We start from the raw sequence: 26,099 nt of genomic DNA, 5'->3' as shown, positions 1-26,099 counted from the left end.
TATGATGCTATTGTATGCCAAAGTTGAAAAGCCCTGACCCAAGGTAAACGTTTTTCTCTTTTCAGTGTAATCTCACTGAAATATGAAGCTTGTGAGTCAAATGAGGTTATCAGTCCTAAGCTTGCTTTTTTTGAAAGTGATCTCTCTCTCTCTTTCTAGGGAAAGGGGATTTAATTGGAGCAAATCTATCAATTAAGGACCAAGTGATCAAGACCAATGCAGATGTAAAGGCTTTAACCTACTGTGATCTCCAGTGCATCATCCTCAAAGGACTCTTTGAAGTGCTAGACCTTTACCCAGAATATGCTCACAAATTTGTGGAAGACATTCAGCATGACCTCACATACAACCTTCGAGAAGGTCATGAGAGTGATGTAAGTCTCATTTCTAATTAGTGCTGAAACCTAATAATATTGGGCCTGGAGATCATTTATAACAGCAAAGGCAGATGTCACGACCTCACCTTAAAAACTCTCTGAATATCTAAGACATGAATATTCAGCCACCAGTTAAGCAGTTAAATAATTAGCTAGAAGCCAAACCTAGAGTCTGTTATTAACATTCTAGGAAAATATTTTTCATGAATGACTTCTCAACTCAGTTTCTTTCTTGGTTATTTTCACATACTTATAACTACAATTGATTTCAATTATATATAACATTAGGTAGAGATGTGTGATTTCTCCAGAATTTAAAGATTTCCAGATGAAGTATATGGTTCAGTTTGCTGTGTTTGTAATTGTTCACTACTCCAATTGCTTGACATAGATTTTGCTTAAAAATAATCTTTTATTTAATGGTACACAAAACAGTCTATCTTAAAGTGAATAAATATGCATAAAAGGATTCAAGCCAAGGATTGTCACACTGAAAGCATAATCAACATTTTGTGCAATTATATATTTGCTGCAAGTTTCGTATTAGACAAACAGCTTTCCTGTCAAAATATGTACTATACTGCATCCTGTGATTAAGCCGATCGTGAACATGACTTCATTAGATGTCTCAGAGAGACACATGATTTAATAGGAATGATTGTTGAAAGGCAAGCCAAGGCATGCATAGCATTGTGTAACAACAAGCCTTTATGTGCTGTCTTGAGCTTTGTCCCGGATATTTGTAACTCTGGATTTTTTTCCCCCGTGTACTTAAGAAGCTATTGTTTTGACCAACCCATACTGTGCAGATACTCATGTCAATCATTAATATTCTCTGCTGTGAAAGGTAGAAAGAAAACTTAAATTGTGTATTATTTTATCTTGGTTGGGGCTATCTAATGACAGTAAATACGTAGATAATATCCCATTCTGAGGTTCAAGATTACCAGTTTTGCATATATGCTTCTCTCCATTGTTGATAGCAAACAGCAGAGGAGGTACCAACATTTACTGGCTACGTTTTATGTGTTAAGCACCCTACCTATGTAAAGCATCTCATTTATTGCTTAAGACAAATCTTTAAGGTAAGTCTTGATCTGTTTTTATGGAAAAGAAAACAAATTCAGAATGGTTAAGTCGTGTGTAAGTTCACACAAACTTGCAGGTGGCTGGGTCAGAGTTTCAACATAGGTATCAGAGTTTAAAACATGTATTGTTTCTGTTAAATATGTTGCCTCTTCTTGAAATCATGTTCATGTCTTTTAAAAAAATCAGTAGATTGAATTTTAAAACTATAGTTGTCTTCTGTCCTCTCCACAACAGCATAAAATGACAACTGTTTTGAAAATCGAGGGTGAGTTAGGGGGTGGAAGTAATCAAAAAGAAGAAGAAGTTAACAAAGAGAGAAAAATCGCTAATATTCCTCAGCATAGAAAGTGGGAAATATTGGATCTCAATCTCTATTTTATTTCATTTGACTTATTAAGGATCCTTGTCTTTTTAAAAAATTTGTGGCATACAAAATGATGTTTTGAAATATATATAGATTTTGGAATGACTAAATCACACTAATTAATGTATGCATTTCCTCACGTGTTTATCATTTATTTGTGGTGAGAACACTTGAAATCTCCTCCCTTAGCAATTTTCAAGCGTATAATATATCATTGTTGTCTAGAGTCACCATGTTGTACAACAGATCTCTTGAACTTATTTCTCCTAACTTAAACTCTATGTCCTTTAAGCAACATCTTTCTAATCTCTCCTGGATCTCCAGCCCCACCTCCTGGTAACCATCATTGTACTCTCTGCTTCTTTGAGTTCAAGGTATTTTAGATTCAGTATATAACTGAGATCATGTAGTATTTGTCTTTCTATACCTGGCTTATTTCACTAAGCATAATGACCTCCAGTTTCATCCATGTTGCTGCAAATGACAGGATTTTCTTCTTTTTTAAGGCTGAATAGTATTCCATTGTGTATATATACCACATTTTCTTTATTCATTTGTCTGTTGTTGGACACTTAGGTTGGACACTTAGGTTAATTCTGTATTTTGGCTGTTATGAATAATGCTGCAATGAAAATGGGAGTGCATATCTCTTTAAGATACTGATTTCATTCCTTTGGATATATACCCAGTATTAGGACTTCCAGATCATATGGTACTTCTATTTTTAATTTTTTAAAAGAACTTCCCTGCTGTTTTCCATAGTGGCTATACTGATTTACATTTGCACCAACAGTGTGCAGAGGTTCCTTTTTCTTCACATCCTTGCCAAAATTTATCTTTGTTGTTTTTTTTTAAATAGCCCTTCTAAGAGGTGTGGTTTTAATTTGCATTTTCCTAATGGTTAGCAATATTGAGCATATTTTCACATAACTGTTGGCCTTTTGCATGTCTTTTTCTGAGAAAAGTTCATTTTGGTCATTTGTCTATTTTAAAAATCAGGTGTTTGTTGTTGTTGTTGTTATTCAGTTGTTTGAGTTTCTTATGTATTTTGCATATGAACTCCTTATCAGATGTATGATTTGCAAATATTTTCTCCCATTCTGTAGATTGTCTGTTGATTCTGTTGATTGTTTCCTTTTCTGTGCAGAGCTTTTTAATTGGATATAATTCAATTTGTCTGTTTTTGTTTTTGTTGCCTGTGCTTTGGAGTCATATCCAAAAACATCATTGTCCAGACCAATGTCATGGAGCTTTCCCCTATGCTTTCTTTTAGAGTTACGTAACTTCAGTTCTTACATTTAAGTCTTTATTCATTTTGAATTTATGTTTGTATATGGTGTAACATAAAGATCTAATTTTATTCTTCTGTATGTGGAAAAGGAATTTTTATCTTAGATAAAATTTTCATGATTCTTTTTCTGTTTTCTAGAACATTAATTATAGTAATTTAAAAATCCCTGTATACCTGAATTATCTGTGGAATTATTTCCATTGTCTGTTATTTTTCTCTTTTTCTGTCTCTCTCTTTCAGTCATTTGTTCTTCTTTGGTCATTTAGGTCTCTTTTTAAAAAAGGAAAAGCAGGTTTCAGAATTTTGTTTAACTGTAGATGTTGATTATTAAAGATTGTTCATGTTATTTTCCTCAAAATAAGGTTTTCTTTTCACAGGCAGATAGAGTAACAGCAAACCAACTTGCGCTGCCCATAGTTTATTTTAGGCTTTGTTAAGCTGGCATATTTCAATTTTGCCCTCAATCCTCAGGTCTAGCCTTTACTCCTAAAACAGCTTTTCTGGAATCTCAGTTCAAACCATAGTATGTTTACCAAGGCTCTTCCTATTTAGCAGAGCTTGAGCTCCAGCCTCCATCTCCCCAACACCACATGACTGCTGAAATCTCTATCCTGCAATTTAGCCTTCTACGTGCTATTTTTAATCTGTTTCTTAGAGTACTACCTCTTGCTATTCAGCTTAGGAGTTGACTAATGCCTTAAAGGGAACATCAATGCAGTTTACTTCTCTCTGGTATTATATTCCTCAAATCCTTTATGCTTTGGTTTACCTGAACTTCTCTGTCTCCTTAGTTGGTAAGGATGTTCCTTTCTCATCTCTTCTATTCCACCTTACAATGAAATAGCAAATGCCTATAGAAAAATACCTAGCCAAATGTGATGCTCTCATTGGTACAGTTCTCTTTTCTTAGAGATCACAGTCCTGTAAGTCTTATCCGAGTTGATTCCTCTCAAATTCCTTCAAGCAGTTTGATATGGGTTGACTGTGTATCTCATCTTGAATTGTAGTCCCCATAATCCCCACATATTATGGGAGGAACCAGGTGGAGACAATTGAATCATGGGGGTAGTTTCCCTCATCCTGTTCTTGTGATAGTGAGTTAATTCTTATAAGAGCTGATGGTTTCATAAGGGGCTTCCCCTTTCACGGGACACTCATTCTTCTTCTTCCTGCTGCCATGTAAAGAGCGACGTGTTTGCTTCCCCTTCTGCCATGATTGTAAGTTTCCTGAGACCTTACTTAATTAAACCTCATTCCTTTATAAATTACCCAGTCTCAGGTATGTTTTTATTAGTGGCACAAGAACAGACTAATGCACAATTATTTTATTAATTTTGTCTAGTTTGATAATTACTTTTGGTTGGGTTAGTTCAATATAAGTTACTTCATTATGACTGGAACCAAAAGTATTGCTTCTTTTCAAAGGGGACTCCATATGAGTTACATTTTAAAGGCAGATGGGACCTTCATTGTTTTATACTTCCTGATGTTTTATCTCTCAGAACTTCTATTATATATAACTGAGAGTCTAGGGGATACTATGCCATCTAAGGGCTAGATTAAGTTTGGACTTCTCTTTCTATAACTTTGTACCTAGCGGAAAAGTCTTGTGCCCTCCCCAAGCATACTGTGACTTTCAGGGGAACTTGTATTCTAATGACTACCTTATGGATCCCTGTTCCCTACACTGGTGTCAGAATAAATGTAGAACCAAATGAAAATCAATCTTTCCTTGATTTTCACAGACAGAACCAAAAATATCCAGTCACACAGGATTTTCTATGGTTAAAGCCTTTGTGGAAATTTAAGTGATTAACTCATCCACTTTTATGGCTGCACAGTATTCCATGGTGTACATGTGCCACATTTTCTTAATCCAGTCTATCATTGATGGACATTTGGGTTGGTTCCAAGTCTTTAGCAAGAAGCATACGTGTGCATGTGTCTTTATAGTAGCATGATTTGTAATCCTTTGGGTATGTACCTAGTAATGGGATTGCTGGGTCAAATGGTATTTCTAGTTCTAGATCCTTGAGGAATCGCCACTGTCTTCCACAATGATTGAACTAGTTTACACTCCCACCAACAGTGTAAAAGTGTTCCTGTTTCTCCACATCCTCTCCAACATCTGTTGTTTCCTGACTTTTTAATGATTGCCATTCTAACTGGTGTGAGATGGTTTCTCATTGTGGTTTTGATTTGTGTTTCTCTGATGACCAGTGATGATGAGAATTTCTTCCGGTGTCTGTTGGCTGCATAAATGTCTTCTTTTGAGAAGTGTTTATTCATGTCCTTTGCCCACTTTTTGATGGAGTTGTTTTTTTCTTGTAAATTTGTTTAAGTTCTTTGTAGACGCTGGATATTAGCCCTTTGTCAGAAGGGTAGATTGCAAAAATTTTCTCCCATTCTTTAGGGTGCCTGTTCACTCTGATGGTAGTTTCTTTTGCTGTGCAGAAGCTCTTTAGTTCAATTAGATCCCATTTGTCTATGTTGGCTTTTGTTGCAATTGCTTTTGGTGTATTAGTCATGAAGTCTTTGTCCATGCCTATGTCCTGAATGATATTGCCTAGGTTTTCTTCTAGGGTTTTTATGGTTTTAGGTCTAACATTTAAGTATTTAACCCATCTTGAATTAATTTTTGTATAAAATGTAAGGAAGGGATCCAGTTTCAGCTTTCTACATATGGCTAGCCAGTTTTCCCCGCACCATTTAATAAACAGGGAATCCTTTCCCCATTTCTTGTTTTTGTCAGGTTTGTCAAAGATCAGATGGTTGTAGATGTGTGGGATTCAACCAACCACCAATCAAAATCATCCAAAACTGGTGTCTGTACTAAATATATACACGCTTTTTTTCTTACCATAAGTCCCTAAACAATACAGTATAACAGCTTTTTACATAGAATTTACATTGTATTAGATATTACACGCAATCTAGAAATGATTTAGAGTACACAGGAGGATATGCATAGGTTATATGCAAATACTATGCCATTTTATGTCAGGGCTTAGAGCATCTGAGGATTTTAGTATCTTCAGGACATCCTGGAACCAGTCTCTCAAATACTAAGGGACCACTGTACCTATATAATGATAATTCATTGCAAAAGTTTCAGAGTAGTCCTATATATGATGTTAACACAAATATAAATAAACATAATTGAATGCAAAAGTTTCATACTAGTAGTATGCATAAAATTAATAGAGGACATAATGGAAGAATATATCCATAATGTCTAAACCCATAAGGGTTTGGTCAAAAAGTAAAAAGTATTACTATTAGAAATATCGGCAAAATACATGTACAGGCACTGTGTAGATGAAGAAACACAAAAGACAACAAGCACATAAAAATATACTCAAAAACATTAGAAATATAAAAATGAAAATAAAAAATAATGATGTAAACTTTTAAATTCCTAGAATACCAACCTTATGGAGGAGGTTAATAAAAGTGTATAAGAACTTATGCAGTTATTGGTGGGGAATATAGTCTTTGTACCCATTTAGCAGAAAAAATATGTCACTACTTAGTCCATTTAAATATATATGCAGCCTATGACCTCTCAATTACAAAATGTATCCAAAGTTTTTTCATACAGGTCTATAAACGGGATTGTATGGGGATGTTCATTGTAACTCTACTTATTGTGGACAAGAGCTAAAAGCAACCTGGGTATTCATCACTGGAAGAGCAGCTTCAATAAAATATGGTGCATCTATAACAGAATTCTATATAGCAGTGACAATATATATAAATGTGTAAAATGTAGGATTTATTGACAAGAAACAATGATATCTAAAACAATACCACTTGCATAAATTAAAATGTACTCAAATCAGTGTACAATTTTATAATCTAATTATAAACTTAAATACCAGTGGAATTTCTATACATTGAAATACCAAAGACTGTCAATACTTAAGGCAGTTCAGAAGAAGAACAAAATTTGAGGATTTATGCTGTCACATTAACACAACTTTAGAAACTAAACCTACAGTAATTCAACCAGTGAGGTATGAGTGCAAGGCTGTACAATTTCACTAGAAGAGACTCCAAAAACAGGCCCACACGTTATGGTCACCTGATTTATCACAAGTTGCTATAGTGAAAAAAAATGACAGTTTAAACTCTCAGTTAATGATTATGTATTAATGTAAAGCTTATATGAAAGAAAAGAAACCTTGGCCTAAAAGTTGGCCCATGAGATACCTAAAACTCAATTCCAGATGGACTGTAGACCTAAATGAAAGAAAAAACAATAAAGTTTCTAGAAGAAAACATTGCGGAGTATCATTATGACCTTGTAATAGCAAATATTTCTTAAGGAGGACACGGACTGTTATAACAATAAAGGAAAGAGACATTTATTAAAATGAAGAACTTCTATTCATCAAAAGACACCAGTAACAGAATAAAAAGGGAAGTTTCCCTGCAGAATGGGAAAATATATTTGCATCACATGTATTTGAAAAAGAAAGAATATCCAGAATGTATTAAAACTCCTAAAAATAAGTAAGAAAAAGACAAATACTTCAGTTTTTAAAATGAGGAAAACATGATCAGGCACTTTACAAATGGCTGATATCCAAATGGCATATCCAAATGGCCAATAAAGTTTGATCATTTACTTCTTGTACACCTCTTCCCTCCTCAGTCTTTCCTCTAAGTTAGTAAATGACACCATCATCTACTCTATTATTCATAGTAAAAGAATTTTAAAAATTATAGTGAGAATGATATGATTAGTATCAAGATAAGTAATTGAGATTAGCAGAAATAGCACCCAAAATGATAAAATAATTAAAAACCCAAAAAGTTTTGAAGGCATTACTTAGAAGACTTTCTTTTCTTTATTCTGCTTCTCCATATTTCAGTAATGCTGGAGAAATCTTTAGCAATCCATACATTTCACTTGTCAATTTAAGGAAGAAGATACCATCTAGGAATTTCATAGCTAGAAAAGAGAAGTCAGTGCCTGGCTTCAAATCTTCAAAGGACAGACTGACTCTCATTAGGAGCTAATGTAGCTGGTGACTTTAAGTTGAGGCTAATGCTCATTTGTCATTCCAAAACTCCTAGGGCCCTTAAGAAGTATGCTAAATCTTTTCTGCCTGTACTCTATAAATGGAACAACAAAACCTATATGATAGTACATCTGTTTACAGCATGGTTTACTGAATATTTTAAGCCCACTATTGAGACCTAGTGCTCAGAATAAAGGATTCCTCTCAAAATATTACTGCTCATTCATCGACAGTGTACCTTGTTACCCAAGAGCTCTGATGGAGATATGCAAGGATATTAATGCAGTTTTCATGCCTGCTAACACAACATCTATTCTGTAGTCCATAGATCAGGTGTAATTTCAACTTTCAAGTCTCATTATTAAAGAAAAACATTTGGTAAAGCTATAGCTGCCATAGATAGTGATTTCTTTGATGGATCTGGGTGAATTAAGTTGAAAACACTCTGGAAAAATTTTAGCATTCTAGATGCGATTCAGTATATGTGTGATTCCTGGGAGGAGGTCCAAATATCAACATTAACAGGAGTTGGAAGAAGTTGACTTCAATCCTCATGGATGACTGAGGAGTTCCAAACTTAAATGAAGGAAGTCAGTGAAGATTTGGTGGAAATAGCAAAAGAACTAGAATTAGAAGTGGAGCCTGAAGATGTGACTGAATTGCTGCAATTTTATGATAAAACCTTAACATATAAGAAGTTGCTTCTTTCTTTTTTCTTTATTTAATTTATTTATTTATGTGTTTATTTTTTGAGGTAGAACCTCACTCTGTTGCTCAGGCTGGAGTGCGGTGGCATGATCACAGCTCATTGGAGCCTTGACCTCCTGGGCCCAAGAGATCCTCCAACCTCAGCCTCCATGCACAGGCATGCACAACCACACCTGGCTAATTCTTTTTTATATTTGTAGAGATGGGGTCTCCCTATGTTCCTAGGCTGGTCTCAAACTCCTGGACTCAAGCAATCCTCCTGCCTCAGCCTCCCAAAGTGTTGGGATTACAGGTGTTAGCCACCATACCCAGCCAGGAGTTGCTTCTTATGAATGAGCGAAGTGGTTTCTTGAGATGATATTTATTCATGGTGAAGGTGCAGCAAACATTGTTGAAATGACAACAAAGGATTTAGAATATTACATGAACTTAGTTGATAAAGCAGTGGCAGGGCTTGAAAGTCTTGACTCCAGTTTCTAAAGAAGTTCTACTGTGGGTAAAATGCTATCAAACTGTACCGTATGGTACAAAGAAATCACTCATGAAAGGAATAGTCCAATTGATGTCGCAAACTTCATTGTTGCTTTAGTTTCAGAAATTACTACAGCTACCCCAGCCTTCAGCAGCCGCCACCCTGATTAGTCAGCAGCCATCAACATCAAAGCAAAACCCTCCATCAACAAAGAGTTTACAACGTACCGCAGACTCGGATGATTGTTAACATTTTGTAACAATACATTTTTATTTTTGTTTTTGTTTTTTTTAGATGAAGTCTCACTCTTGCTGCCCAGGCTGGAGTGCAATGGTGCGATCTCGGCTTACCAAGATCCACCTCCCTGGTTCAAGTGATTCTCCTGCCTCAGCCTGCTGAGTAGCTGGGATTACAGGCATGTGCCACCACGCCCGGCTAATTTTGTACTTTTAGTAGAGATGGGGTTTCTCCATGTTGGTCAAGCTGGTCTCGAACTCCCTACCTCAGGTGATCTGCCTGCCTCAGCCTCCCAAAGTACTGGGATTACAGGAGTGAGCCACCACGCCCGGCCAATAAAATTTTTTTAATTAAGAGATGTATGTTGTTTTTAGACATAATTCTGTTGCACACTTAATAGACTACACTGTAATGTAAACATGACTTTTATATTCACTGGAAAACAAAAATTTCATATGACTCACTTTACTGAGAAATTCCTTTATTGTAGTGGTTTGGAAGTGGTCTGAGGTATACCTGTATCATGACTCAGTTTCAGGGGATTCATTGACCCTTTCAGTATCATATAGGGAGTCCATAACATTCCAATTAAAAATACACATGTTAAAATATCCTGAGAGAAATATAGTGACCCTTGTCTCCTTTCACAGATTCAGGTATAGGTAGACACACACACACACACACACACACATGCACACACACAAATATATAACCTAGCAACCTGCAAAGAATGCATGGGATAAACATTATTAAAAGCTGTCATTTCTGATTGCTTTCTCTGTGATAGATGCTGTGTATGCATTATCTGGTGAAATCTTTATGACAGTCATGCAACTTGGGTACAGTTATATTCACCAGCTCTACAAAGTATGTGTATCCTTTGTCAGGAATAAGCTGAACTCTAATGTATGAGTCAACTTGCCTTCAGTAGCCCATGGGGCAGGGAAGAATGTGTTTGTGGGAGCACGGGGGCGTGGTGGGAGTGGGAGCTGAAACATACCTACCTATGACAAATGAGAGTCAATATAGTGATTCTCCCAGCCTCCACTTGTATCCTCTTATGACCCCAAGGCTACAGGAGCAATATTTGTAAAGTATAAATCAAATTGTGTCATTTTGCTGCTTGAAATAGACCCCCATGGGCTGGTAGTAACATCCAGACTTCTTATTGTAACTTTCAAGGTTCTTTGCCTTCCTTCCCCAGTCTGCCTTTCAAAGTCATCTGATGCCATCTTGCCTCCAGCATTACACTCCAACAAACGGGCCTGCTTTCCCTTCCTTAGGGAAGCAGGCTCCTCCCACCTCCCCCCTTCTCTTCTCCCCACCTCTGCTGCCTCGGGGCCTTTGCATTTGATCTCTCTTCCTGCTGTGCTACTCCTCTACCCTTACCTGACAGTCTGCTCTGGAGTTTGCCCTCTCCCAGTTATCCTCTGTTATATCACCTTGTTTATCTTTTTCATGGCATTTAGCAGGATCTAGTATTATTTTAATTTGTATCTTTTCTTGCTCATGATCAGTTTCTCCTACCAAAATCTATTTTATGAAAACTTTATCTTGTTCTATACTATAGCCTCAGTGCCTAGGTCAGAGCCTAACGCAGAGTCAACATTTACTATGTATTAAATGAATGAATGAACAAATGTCAATAAGTTTACTTTGGTGCGTAGAACTAATGTTAAGTTTTAAGAAAATGAAGAAAGTCTCAAAGACAGCTGCCTCTATGGCCAGTAAGTAAAGTCTAAAATGAGAAGCAAAAGGCAGTTTAGGATTATATCTGTTAGATATAGCAAAGCTAAAAAAAGTATCAATACTGGGATTTGAAAGAACAAGTTGAAAGAACAGCTAAATTGAATAACAGCATTTTTCATTTCCCCTAAGTTCAGGAAAAGAGATTTTCAAAAGCAACATGAGGAATTTAAGCTGAATAATAGGGGAGAAATAAAGCTTGCAATCAGAGTAATATTTCTCCAGGTGGTTTGGTGTAGTAAGTAGGGTTAAAATAAAAGATTTGCCTTCAAATCTCAACTAATGCACCCATTTTCTACATCTAATTTCCATGAACTATTGAGTTACGTCTGCTTGAACCTCTTGGCACTGGGCAATTTCTTTGTAATTAAGCTGTGCTGTATCCATGAGATTCGACTTCATGATTCCTTCCTTAGATAAAAACAAGCCTGACTAGATCTTTCGTATAAAGTTTTTGATTTGCAAACATCTCTTTGACACCTATGTGACTATATTACAATTTAATTCAATTCAAGAATGTACTGAAAAGGGCTCTATTCCAAAGAAGAGACTTATTGTAAATTTAGTCCCCATTTCAGTCTGAAATAAAATTGGGCTGCTTAGAAGCAATTTTCCTGAAAATGATTTATCGAATATTAATGACTTTTTAAAAATCATCTCTGACAGCCCAGATACTTAATTCTTCAAAAGTAGCCTGTGTGTAGGTGTGCATCTGCTAGCAGAGTCCTGCATAATAAGAGAACATAATTAATTCTTCACTTTTCTGAGATAATTGTTCTTAGAAAATTGCATACTGAAGGACTCACATGTCATTTTATCATGTCAGCTTTCCTTGTTATCTCAGGCCCAACAAGTGTTTTGTCAGTTGTGTACTTTAAAATACTCTCCCTCAGGAAGCAAAAACACTTCCATGAAATATCTTGCAGTGACTGTTTTACATTTTTATGCCTAAGAAAATGTTAGATAGGAAAAGCTCATTAAATAATGGCCTGGGAATTGTACTTGGATCCAGTATGTTTTTTTGTTGTTGCTCTTGTTCTTTGTTTTTTGTTTTTTGGTTTTTTTTTTGAGACGGAGTCTCACAGAGTTGCCCGGGCTGGAGTGCAGTGGCATGATCTTGGCTCACTGCAACCTCTGCCTCCGGGGTTCAAGCAGTTCTCCTGCCTCAGCCTCCCAAGTAGCTGGGATTACAGGTGCGCGTCACAGTATGTTTTTTATATTTTGAAACTTTCCTCCTACTGATGTCTTTCAGTAGGTTCAGAAGTGATTGTGGCAAACATATATCTTGAAGGAAGAGATCGTGTTTTTGATTAGCATCTCCAGAGTCTAGTTTTGTGTTTATGTTCATGGTATTGAGGAAATAAAGATCAATTTGGACTTCTTGCATCTATTAATACATCCTACTTCCTCTGACTGCAGCAAAATGACTCTCAGTGCCCCTTCTCTTCTTAGAATGAAGATGACAGCTTCATTCCCTTTATTATTATTCACCTTCTTCCCATCTTCATGGTTTTCTCAGTGAGGACTGGACTCTACTGGACTCCGCTGGAGTCCAAGGTCATGTTCCCTTCTAATCCTGAAGTTCTAGACTCCTACCTCAGAGAGATGAAAGTTTGATACTCTGTAAATCAAAGGAAAGAAGTAACTCTCACCCTTTCTCAAATTATATGTAATTTTTTAAAATTCTTATTTTAGGATAGAACTAGTATGGGACATTGCAAATGGGCCATCCTGAGAATCCTGTTAAGTTTGGGGGTAATTCAGAATGAGGACATTGATTGTAAACAATAGAAATTCAACTCAAATATAGCTCTAAAAGAAGGGGAGATTTAATGTAAGAATTCCAAGTATCCGATGGGATCAAATAAAACACATGCACACATACCACACATAACCCCTGGATCTCAGGAACTCTTATAATCAGGCTCTCAAAGTCTAACATTATCTCTCCGTTTCTTATTTTTCCTTTTCTCTGCATTTCCTCTTCATTCTTCTCTCCTTCAGTAGACTTACTGTCTTATTTTCCTCATCCAAATAGCAGAAATATGGTGTCAGACAGCAGCTCTTCAATTTAAATAGGAGCAGAGTAAGGTGGACTTTCTTAGCTGATTCTAGATTCTTGTGGAAAGATTCTGAGTGGGTCAGCTTTAAGTCATGTGCCCATCCAGCTTTCATTAATTATTGTGAGTGGCAGAGTGAGCAGCGGCTTCAAGGATGAAGAGAGATTGCCCTGTAGGAGCATGGTGGTTTCCATGGAATCCCTGAGGGCTGAAGAGCTGAGATAAGAGACAAGAGCAAGAAAGAGCATGCGTAGGCAGAGGTAGCTGCTGGACATATAAAGCAAAGATAGAAATTGTATGAATTGGGCCTCCTTTGTGCTGTGGCATTATAGTTTGTCTCCATGCAGTCATATCTCAGCAACATTTTCATAGAAACCCAATCCCTTATAAAAATATATTAAAATAAGAACATATTAAATAAGGAGCACATAAAAAGCTTTAAAACATGCTGCAATGGCTCATGCTTCATCTTTTCTGGATTCTCTCCTGTGTGGCCTCTTGTTAGTCAAAGAGCACAACATACACCCTGTGAAGAGATCAACCACATTTTTAGTGTCATCTGGATATTTCAACTTATGTTTGCAAGTTGAACAGTGAGCATTTAGATTTTTAAGTTTGTTTACAGGGAAGGGGAGTTTAGTTGGGTTGGCAAAGGGAGAGAAAGAAAAGGCCACCTGCCGTACCATAAACAAGACAAAAAAGTTTCTTTCCTTTCTTCCCTGGTTGCTTCCATCCTGCAGAGAACAGCAGATTTTCAGCCTTAAATAAAGTGTTAAATTTGCATATACACACACATACCCACAAACAGACATGGCTCCATTTACATGTATTCCTTGAAAATGAAAAACAACCTACTGCTGCATCCACCAGGAATCCTCATACCTGCTCTACAGTTACTTGGCAGGAAGAGGGGGATGTGGATCAAGGGTCATCTATTCCATGCTACATTCTAGGTAGTTGTTTAGGCCTATGAAGTGCAGTGTTTGCCCTCTGTAGAGTTCTTCTGCAGGCTGGGTTAACAAAGCCTCACACGCATGACAAAGGCTCTACGAAAAGAAGATGATATATATACTGTTGATAATATAGTAGCTCCTAGGAGCCAAGCTGCATGCTAAGCACTTTACAAACATTAACTTATCTTATTCTCACAACAACTTTAGAAATAAGTTGTATAAGTTTATGCTCTATATAAGGAGACTAATTCAGGATGAAAGAGGGGGAAAAAAAACTGGTCCAGAATCCTTTAGCAAGTAAGCAAGGGAGATCAAGGGAATTTAAGTCCCAAACCACCTGACTTCAAAACCCAGTTGAAACTTAGTGTAAGTTTATCCATCGAAACAAAGTTATTGATTCACGGTCAGTTGCCTAATCCTATGATTACTGAATGCCAGCTAAGTTAATGGAGCATTCATAGAAAACACGTTTCCATGGGAAAATCAGCTTCACGAGCCAAATACATAAGTGAAAAATGAAGAACACTTTTTGATAATTTATTAAGCTGTACACTTTTGATTTATGCACTTTTTTTCTGTATGCTATACTTCAATTAGAAAGTTTTTAAAAAGTGAATTATAAGAATTCTACCAAGTTACAAGTGAATAATTCAGTTGTGCACATATGATTTCCTTGAGAACAATTACTATATTTTAATTCATTTTTGCAATCCTTTTTTTAAATGGAATTGCTGGTACAAAGTATGTGCTTGATGAATGCTTATTGGAATTTAATCAGTCCATTTGTGTGTGTGTGTGTGTGTGTCTGTGTGTGTGTGTGTGTATGTTAATGTCCACAGAATAACAGAATGTGAGAACACAAAAGCACTTTATATACCATCCGGTAAAGCTTTTTCTTTGGTGATATGGTTTGGCTCTGTGTCTCCACTCAAATGTCATCTTGTAGTTCTCATAATTCCCACTGTTGTGGGAGGGACCAAATGGGAGATAATTGAATCATGAGGGCAGGTCTTTCCTGTGCTGTTCTTATGATAGTGAATGAGTTTCATGAGACCTGATTGTTTTATAAGAAGGAGTTTCCTGCACAAGCTCTCTTTGCCTGCTGCCATCCATGTAAGTTGTGACTTGCTCCTCCTTGCCTTCCACCATGATTGTGAGGCCTCCCCAGCCATGTGGGAATGTAAGTCCATTAAACTTCTTTTTTTGTAAATTGCCCAGTCTCAGGTATGTCTTTTTCAGAAGCATGAAAATGGACTAATACAATTGGATTACAAGTGGCATAAAAATTAAGTCATTGGTTAGATATATAATATAAGTGAATTACATACCTACGTTAATCAGAATATATCCTTTGCAGAGAGGACTTTCACATTTGGATACATCTCTCATGGACATCAAGCATGTGTTTCAAATATGATTTAGTCAAAAAAACAGAATACATCTCATCTTTTTTTTACTTTCTCTTGTTAACCGAATGTTTAGTAGCATACCTACGTGCTACATAGAGGTAAGAATGTCAATGTTATTAAGTATTATGAGCAAGGCAATATGTTTATATTACCTTATTTAATTTAACTTTTAATCCTTGCATTGTCTGTGGGAGTTTGGATTATGTTTAGGCTTCCCAAACAAGGGAACAGAGTATTCAAGTAGTTTACTGCCTGAGATTACAAAATTAGTGAAAGAATCAAACAGGATAAAATCAAGTCAAACTCCTGGTCTTCTGCATACAAGCCTAATATATTTGTCCACTAACATAATTTGCCACAAATCAGAGAGAAATGGGTTAGTGTTCTTCTGATTTATAACATAAGCTATACTGAATTTCTGGAATAACATTCACTTTAATTTCTTTAACTTAATTCTATTGCTCGTCGTATCTCATCAGAAACCGACTGGTACAAAACATTTTAGGAAAGACATCTGATTAGCAAGAAGACAAGTAAGGTGACAAAACATCCATACTTTGACCATTTGATTTGCCCACTCCCCTTGTATTTGTGCTCTTATTTGTTCACAAATCCATCCATTTATTAAATAACCCTATCCTCACAGACTGGCTCTGGGAGAATTTCTTCCAACTCAAGTATACATTTTTCAGTCTGCTCTTTACATGATTGTTCTTCATCCTTCCCTTGCTCCATCTTTAAGAGTAAATTTGTGAAATCACCACTCCACTATCATTTCAAATGTATAAAATAGCATTTTACTTTCTTCCCAGATTGTTTCTTTCTTGTAAGAAGATGGAGGTCTTCTTATTATTGGAAATAAATGAAAATCTCTTTGGAGTGTGAATATATCATATTTGCCAACCAGCAACACATTCTGAGAACTTCTTGTATACACTCACAAACTCGTGCACACACATACATTTATGTAGAGGGATTGAGAACATAAGTGAAAGAAGTGATGTCTTTAATTTAGACTTTTGTTCACATTTCTCCATCAACCTGCAAATACTTTACCTGTGGATATGTTAGGACTTTTTAAAACATAATTCTATCACACTTTCTGTCCAAGAAGTACGCTTTTTGTCCAGGATTTTCAGAATAATCCTGAATGTTTCATCATGGTAAATATTTCACTGAGGCTGTGCCAGGATAATAACATTTCATAGGTCATCCTTAGGCATGTGGGGCATTTCTTCTGTTGGCCCTCTAAATCCCAAACCAGTTAGCCCTTTAACCCCAATTCCCAAACTCAACTGTTGGATTTAGTGCATGGTATGATTAAAACTGTGTACATGAGCTAAGTTGATGGAAATTAAATTTAAATTTAAAACAAATTGCAAAATCCCAGGATAAACATATTTAATACTGTTTTTCCCACAAAATTCCCCAAAAGGGTGTAGACAGCAGAGAGGATAACATATGGTGGAGGCAGTCTACTTACAAGGCAGCACAGACTGTGTGCTCAGCAGGCAGATCTGGAGACCTCCAGTTTGATCAGATTCAAGGCATCTATTTGCTCACCATTTAAACCCAGCATGCCAGGATGCCAAAAGAGCGGCAGCTTTGAGTGGAGGAAACAGCAGCCAAACTGTCAGAAATACAAAGCAAGCTGAATGCCAAATTAAGGGGAAAACTGAAGTGCCTCGAAATTATGAATGTGAAGGCCAGCATGTGGTAACTCTGTAAGGGTGGGGGGACCCAGGAAGATGCATTTCTGTCAAATAAATTGGGATTCAAAGGGTTTGGTTTCCATGTCATTGAAAAAACTAGTTAAGGAAAATTCTGATATGAATGTATACAACATACTAAACGTTTAATGATGTGGTAACTCCACTTGTATTTTCCACTGTTAAAATTAATGTCTTGGAATGCAGAACATATGATGACTGATTTGTGTCACTGCACTTTGCCAACATTCATAAACAGTCCCGAGTCTGATTATTGCTAATGAAGCATATTTATATCCTAGGTTATACAGTTTACATTTTCCTTTGAGGCTATTAGTCACTCTTCCATCTTGATAGTACAAAATGTTAGCATCATATATAGAGAACAACAAAATAAGATTCTCTCAAAAAGAGTGATGAAGAGGATCCAGAAATCTTGACTGTTAGACTCAATACACATACAACTCAGGCCAGAATTATTCCCCCAAAGAATCTAAAGTTGTGAGTTTCTTGCAACCCCCAAAGAAACAACTAAACAGGCACATTTTGATCCAAAAGTTTGGAAGCTTAAAGGGGCAGAGTTGCACAAATTTTTGTAAATATTCATTGAGGCATCATCCTTCCAATGGGGTCTCTTGTCCATATTTTGCTACATGAAAATAATAGTCTTAAGGGAGAGAAAAGCTTGCTCTGAAAAGAGGCTTCATGTGTATAGCTAAATGAATAATGACTTTGTACAGAATCTATAAATAGCTAAATTAGGTAGTTCTGTATATTCAGAAGTTATGCCCATTCTAAGTGAATATGTTCACCGTTCACATTTTTACAGAGAAGCTCCTCATATCCCTATGATTTTTCCCAAATTTGGAAATGCTGACTTTGTGACTAGGTTGCCATGTGATAACTCTAAATGCTTTTCAAAATAGTACAATTTCAGGAAAAGAACCATTGATTCACCCTTCTTCCCACAAATCTTGTCCCTAATTTCGTCCTCAAAAGGTTAAGAAAATGTCTATCCTATGATGAAAGCTCAGGTTCAAAATATAAACTCACTTTAAAAATTAATATAAAATACACCAGACCATGTAAATAACTGGAGAATAATGTCTTCCCCAAGGAAAACATGCTCCATGTGGAAACATTCTTGAGAAAGAGACCCAGAGAAGGAAACTGGAGATTTATCAGACATATTTTATTTATGACATAATTCTTGTTCTGGGAAATTCCTTCTTCAGGAGAACTATTGAGGGAGCAAAAATGTCAAATCAGATTTGTTTTATTCTAAATTTCAGTGGCTTGTAATCCCATTGTGAATTATCTCAAAGACTTGTTTTTAGTCAATATATAACTAGCCAATAATATCTTCTTTTTGATGCTCCACACACCAACTTTGAGTACAATACTGTAACGTAGGAAGATTGGCCTCATGTCTACTAACTGTGAGAATATCTCCCTCACCTGAAAATGATTATTTGGTAAAAGTGCTAATACTATGATGAATAATATTCTTCAAGCTTAAGTTTCAAAGATTTCTTTCAGTAAAAAGTTTATGCATTTAGTCATGTGGAGGATGCCTAACATCCCACTATCATGACCCTCTATCAGCCCTCTTCTTATTTTGTGGCTAATTGAGCTTAACCGAGGCACTCTATTTCAAATCAGCAAAACAGTTTGTTTCAGTTTGCTGGTTCAAATGCTATCTTCAACAGACAAGGATGTTCAACTTTTTTGTTGCAGTATATGATTGACAATGGGCCTCAACTTTTTGGTTGCAGTGTATAATTGACAATGGGCTTCCTAGGCAGCAAATTAGGCATTTCGCATTAACGCTGAAAGTGCCATAGGGAGTTGTGCTGCACAAACTTCTCACACCAAAGTGAGCATCTTTCTTAACCGACCTGGTTTGAAACCTAAATACTCAGTGGGTATCCTGAAAATCTTATGAAACCGTCTATTGTGTTTCTTTACAATTACACAGTAGCTGACTTTACAAGCTAAGTAGGAGCCATTGTACCCTAATCCGAAGCGGGTCACTGGGGGGCATGGGATCTCAGCTTAATATAACGAATTTAAACAGTATAAATTCTTTTCACACAGATTACCCTGCTGAATTCCCAAATCATTGATTTGGGGCATAGTTTCTTGAGCTTGAAATCTTTAAAACTCTTGCATCATTGCTGAGCGATTTCTAGTCAGTTTTCTTCATATAATAGTGTATATTTTTCTCCTTTTTCCTTCTAGAATGATATGAGCCATGTATTAGTAAATAACCCTCTCTCCCTCAAAATCATCCTGCATTTTCCAAGCTTTTAAATAGGTATCAAGAAACTTCTTTGGATTTTCTTTGAATTTCAAAGCCTTGTAGTTTAGGTAATTGCATCCAAAGATAATCATTCTTGAGTTGATTTGTGTGTATTGTCAATGTTTATTGACTGTATTCACACCCATGAACAGTCTTACTTTATTTAAGTAAAGCACATGAAGGGATTGAGAAAGAAAAATATAGAATGCCTGGCCATTTCTTTAGATAAAGTATTCTTCCTAGTGCTGTGCAAAGAAAAGTGTGTTTTGTGGCATGGCATGATAGCCCTTTTGCCGGGAGAACAATTTTAGGAAAACTGGTATCTAAATATATGGCCTATTTATTAAGACATTGTACATATTTATGAATTGCAAGTGGGACAGACCCACCATGTGAATGTTAAGATAATCATGACCCAACTAAATGATTGATGTAAAATGTCATAATGCTCCATTCCCAACATGAATTCAATTCAAAGAAAACTTTTATTCATAATCAACATATCAACAAAATATAATTAATATTTATAAACAAGAATTACTCTTGATGCCAGACACTGGACCAAGAACTTAACAAATAATGTAAGGATTTTTTTTGGTTTTCATTTTTTACCATAATTTCTATGTGAGAATTCCTTGTGGATAGCGGACCCTGAAGTTGAAGGGATATGAGGCCTACACTGCCCAACAGGCTCCAAATGCTTTCTCTCTGGAGAAATGAGAGGCCTGGAAGGCATGACACTATCACCTCTAGCATGACACTAATACCTCTAACAGGAAAGCTTAGAATTATGGCCAGGGGAAAGCAACAAACAAGGAATCCAGAGAGAGTTTCAGTGAGAGAATTGAGAGAAATGCATGATTATTACGGCTAATAAAATAAAAAAGGAGGGCTAATCTTAAGATGTCTTACTATGAGTTATCAAATACATCTCCTTCTTTAAATCTATTTATTTGTTATTTACATTTAGGAAATACAAGTGCAGACTGCTTAGATTCATATATTGTATAGTGGTGAATTCTGGGCTATTCGTGTAGCCATCACCTGAATAGTGAACATTGTACTCAATAAATAATTTTTCAACCCTCGCCCACTCGCACCCTTTTTTCATCTCCAATATGTATTATTCCACTCTATACATCCATGTGTACCCATTGTTTAGCTCCCAAGCGAAAACATGCAAGTATTTGACTTTCTGTTTCTGAGTCACTTCAGGTAGGGTAAAGGCCTCCAGTTACACCCATGTTACTGCAGAAAACATAATTTTATTTTTTATGGCCGACTAGTATTCCATGGTATATATACACAGTTTGGAATTCATAGGCCCATTTTCTCTTACCCGATCCTCCACTGATGGGCCTATGAATTCTAGATTGATTCCATATCTTTGCTATTGTGAATAGTGCTGCAATAAACTTATGAATGCAGGTATCATTTTGATATAATTATTTACTTCCCTCTCGGTATATACCCAGTAGTGGGATTGCTGGATTGAATGGTAGTACTATTTCTAGTCTTTGAGAAATCTCCTTCATAAAGCTTGTACTAGTTTACATTCCCACCAACAATGTATAAGCATTCCTTTTCCTCCACATCCTCAACATCTATTGTTCTTTGACTTTTATTAATAGCCATTCTCACTAATGTAAGATGGTATCTCATTGTAGTTTTAATTTGAAATGCATCCCTTTTAAGGGTCTTGAAAGGGATGCATTTCAAGACCCTTAAGAGGGATCTTGAAATCCCTTTTGTGGGATTTCACACACACACAAATTAGAATTACATACACACACACAAATTAGAATTACCTTTTAATTACATTTGGTTTGTATACTGCATTTCTCTTAAATGTAACACAATGCCAGAGGTGGCCAACTGGATCTCCATTCAGTTATCACATATAAATTTCATTTAATTCTCAAAACAACTCCAGTTATTGTCATCACTTTTGAGAAGAGGAAATGAATGTTCCCAGAATTTGACTGTAAGACTAGTTCTGGCCATTAAAATGTAAACAGAAGTGATGTGTCACACTAGGCTGGGGTAGTCATGTGCCCAGTATGCCTTCCCCATAGTGTCTCCTGAGCTGCCCATTGGATAATACCAGAAAAATCCTGAGACCACAAAATAGAAGAAGCCTAGGTGCCTGAATCACCTAAGGATTACATTAGAGGAGAACTGCTGGACATATAACACTGTAATGACTGAGAAATAAAGTTATTTTATGTAAAATTTAGAACATTATTGTTAACCCAGCATTACCTACTCTTTCATAATGAATATGTTTCTTAAGGTTATATAGCTAATAATTGACAGGACTAGGAAAATCTTAATCATTATGCTAGCCGACCTCCTAAGTGGGTTCCATCCCCTGGCACACAGACCTTTTACTCTAACATACAGCAATGGAGAGTTTGTGGGGTGCTTCCTACACTATGATCTCAGTAGCTGATTCTCCAGCTCTCGTCCATAAACTCTAAATTCGGAGCTCAATTACTTAACTTGTACTTCTGTATTAGAAGTGATACCATCTACCTAGCAGAAAAGAATTAATCCTCTAAGTCTTAATAGTTAATCTTGATCTCAAAGCTCAGGGTGAAATTGGAAAATGTTAAAATATCATCAGTTCTTTCATTAAAAATGTCTTTTCTAAGTTACACAACAAGCAAAGGAAATGTAGTAGAGACTGTGTTACTCACTTAGAGTTTCAGGCCATCCTCAAAAAATCTCTTCTTTAGATTAGATGGTGGTGAAATGTCAGATTTGTTTACTTGTACATTAGTGCTCCCTTATTCAAAGCCTATCCTTCCTCCAGAGGTTTCTATTTCCTGTCCCCATTACACCTGCCATGGGTGTTATTTACTATTTATGGGCACCTCCAGATGAGTCTACAAGAAGAAGAAACAGATTAGAAATGAAAAAGGGACCTGCTGATTTGTGGTGTCTCTATTATATGACATTTATTATGATTTTGCAGGAGTGGACATTTTAACTATGAGAGTCATGGATTTATTTGTGAGTATGCTTCGTTCATATTCTCCTTATCCCAAACAGTCACCACTACTGGTTATGTTGCCGTCCGGTAAATAAGATAAAATATGGAATGATCTCTTTTTCTGAATGGGAACACATGTTCCTCTGTTATTATTGAGGCAGAAGATATCACGAATCAGTCAGAAAGAAGAACCTTATAATACACGTCACATTTCCCAATTGAGCATTCAACTGTAGATAACATTCCTACCGGAGCATTTAGTGTCTTATGAGATTCCTTATTGAGAGGACATTTTCAGACTCAAACAAGGGCTTGTAAATTCTGACCTACACATCATGTAAACATTGCAAATAGATTTCCTATCTTCCCTGGGCCACTGTCCTACTAGATTACAGTTTAGGTTTCATAGGCCCAGGCTGTGGGTTCTGCAATGCTTGCTTCTTTCCTTGCTTCACAGTAGTCAACTTCTTGGTGGTTCAGCCTCTGGAAAGAAGCTTGAGAGTAAACTTCCTTCTGCCTCAACAGGACTGAAAAACCACTTAAAATCCTTTCAAAGGTGAAGCATTATCATCCCACAAAAGGCTGGGTCCCAAACATTGTGTGTTACCATAGTACCATCTGTCAGGATTCAGAGGCATTTAATGAGTTAGAGAAATAGATGAAATAAATCAAAGAACTGCCTTCCCAACTACAGTAATTAGTGGAAATTCTATTAGGAATATTTACCAATGAGGAATTTAAGAATTTAAGGCAAATATAGGTTGAATAGCCAAAGTCAAGTATGAGCCTATGGGAGCTCTTATAGAAATGTCTTCATTCAGTGGAATAAAGACAACATTAGAGAATACAATAGCACTTTTCACCTGTAAAATTGCTATCCATGTGCCTGGTATGCTTGATTTCATTTGCAATTCAAGCTCAATAGTAGAATGTTGAGGACTTCTCTCCACAGTTTAAGAAAAAAAAAAAGTTGTGAATTTGTTTTGCTTTTTTTGTTACAGATAGTATGAGTACTAAGAAACTATATTTTCTCTGTCTGGTTCTTCATGCCAAAAAAACAATTATCTTTCCAATTTAAGAGTCCTCCCTCTCAGTTCCCAGTGTGTTCACAAAGTGATAGAGCAATTTAGGTGGTTAGGATAGGGAGAGAAAGGAAAAGAAAAGCTATGTGGAAACTTCTTAAATCAACTGACTGTGTGGCTGAGATTATATTTCTTTCCCACTCTACAAGGTTATAGAGCCTTACCACTGTTCATTATGCCAAGACCAGTCTTTCTTGCCCACATTTGGTTCACAATTCTAAGGTTTCAGTAGGCTAACCCTCAGTCTTCTTTATCTCTCTCGAGACTTCATTGATTTTGTTTTTTATTTCTATAAATTTATGGGTTACAGGTTTAATTTTGTTACATAGATATATTGCCTAGGGAGAATCACCGCTTTTAATGTATTTATCACCTAAATAATATATATTATACTCATAAGTACTGTCTTATCCTCCCCAAAGGCTTCATTGCAATGAGTTCCATTTATTCTCTTTTGTTTAATTTACTTCCTTTTTGTTTCTCCAGCCTCTAGAAGTCTAGTCTTTTTTTTTTAAGTTATCCCCAGTAGAGATTAGAGATGACAAGAAGTTCTTCATGTTGTGTAAAAGATGTAAAAATTTTATGTAGAAGGGACTCAAAATTGGATAAGACTGCCCTCTTCAAAACATTTGAAATTTCTGAGTCCTCTTCTAGATGTTAGAACAAGAAAATTGGGGTCAATAAAGTTTTTCTGTTCAAAGTTTGTATTCATGCATTTTTTCCTGAGGAGAGAAAGTCTGTAATGCATCACATTTCCAGAAAAATCTATGACCCAGAAAAGGTTAAAGCAGTGCTTGAGCAACCTCGCATCTTGAGCTATTTGGGTCGGCTTTATGGGAATCATCAAAACCCTGTGCTGGATTAAATTCTGCAGTACATCGGGCATTTATTTCAGCCCAAGTAACAGCATTAACTGCTGGAGAAAGTACCTGAGAAAACTTATGGTTGGGTAAGGAACACTGAGAGTCAGGACGCATGGCCTATGATAGACATTCTGTTCTTAACTTGATGGATGAAGTTGTAGCAGGAAGAGCCACAGACAAGAACCCCTCAGACACCAAATTGTAGAACGAAAGAGCTTTATTCAGCTGGAAACCTCGGCAGACTCACATCTCCAAAAACCAAGCTCTCCGAGTGGGCAATTCCTGTCCCTTTCAAGGGCTTACAACTCTAAGGCGGTCCATGTGAGAGGATTGTGATTGATTGAGCAAGCAGGGAGTACGTGACTGGGAGCTGCATGCACCTGAACTGGTAATTAGAATGGAACAGAACAGGACAGAGATTTTCACAGCGCTTTTCCATACAATGTCTGTAATCTACAGATAATGTAACCAATTAGGTCAGGGGTTGATCTTTAACTACCAGGCCCCAGGGTGTGGCACAGGGCGGTTTGCCTATGGATTTCATTTTTGCATTTTAGTTTTCACTTCTTCTTTCTTTGGAGGCAGAAATTGGGCATAAGACAATATGAGGGGTGGTCTCCCCCCTTAAAGTGAGCAAGTAATCTCATCTCCCTGAGCAATAGTATACATGTTTCTAAAGTGAGAGAACTAACTGAATGGTTTCACATCTAACCTGGAGACTTGTGGAAAACACTGGATCACTGGGTTCCATCCACTACCAGCTATAAGAGACTCACTGTAGTGAGCACAGTGGATTTTTTTTTTTAAGAAAGCTACTCAAGTTCTAGGGTACATGTGCACAACATGCAGGTTTGTTACATGTATATACATGAGCCATGTTGGTGTGCTGCACCCATTAACTCGTCATTTACAATAGGTATATCTCTTAATGCTATCCCTCCCCCTGCCCCCCTCCCCACAATAGGACCCAGTGTGTGATGTCCCCCTTCCTGTGTCCAAGTGATCTCATTGTTCAGTTCCCACCTATGAGTGAGAACATGTGGTATTTGGTTTTCTGTTCTTGCGACAGTTTGCTGAGAATGATGGTTTCCAGCTGCATCCATGTCCCTACAAAGGACATGAACTCATCCTTTTTTATGGCTGCATAGTATTCCATGGTGTATATGTGCCACATTTTCTTAATCCAGTCTGTCACTGATGGATATTTGGGTTGATTCCAAGTCTTTGCTATTGTGAATAGTGCTGCAATAAACATACATGTGCATGTGTCTTTATAGCAGCATGACTTATAATCCTTTGGGTGTATCTCCAGTAATGGGATGGCTGGGTCAAATGATATTTCCAGTTCAAGATCCTTGAGGAATCGCCACACTGTTTTCCATGATGGTTGAACTAGTTTACAGTCCCACCAACAA

The 26,099-nt window shown here is 36.7% G+C and overlaps 1 protein-coding gene across 1 annotated transcript in view; it reads left to right on the top strand.

The window, feature by feature from the left end:
* KCNH8 (potassium voltage-gated channel subfamily H member 8) overlaps nt 1-26,099 on the top strand; it is a 383,990-nt gene that overhangs the window by 316,134 nt on the left and 41,757 nt on the right. The window contains exon 11 of the mRNA XM_023207239.2: nt 160-374. Coding sequence (XP_023063007.1) covers nt 160-374 — 215 coding nt within the window. The remainder of the gene's footprint in view (nt 1-159; nt 375-26,099) is intronic.

Source organism: Piliocolobus tephrosceles, chromosome 2, assembly GCF_002776525.5.
Source record: "Piliocolobus tephrosceles isolate RC106 chromosome 2, ASM277652v3, whole genome shotgun sequence".
In the NCBI taxonomy this organism is placed as follows: domain Eukaryota; kingdom Metazoa; phylum Chordata; class Mammalia; order Primates; family Cercopithecidae; genus Piliocolobus; species Piliocolobus tephrosceles.
Note: the sequence above shows the minus strand (reverse complement) of the source record. Positions and strands in the feature narration are given on the sequence as shown.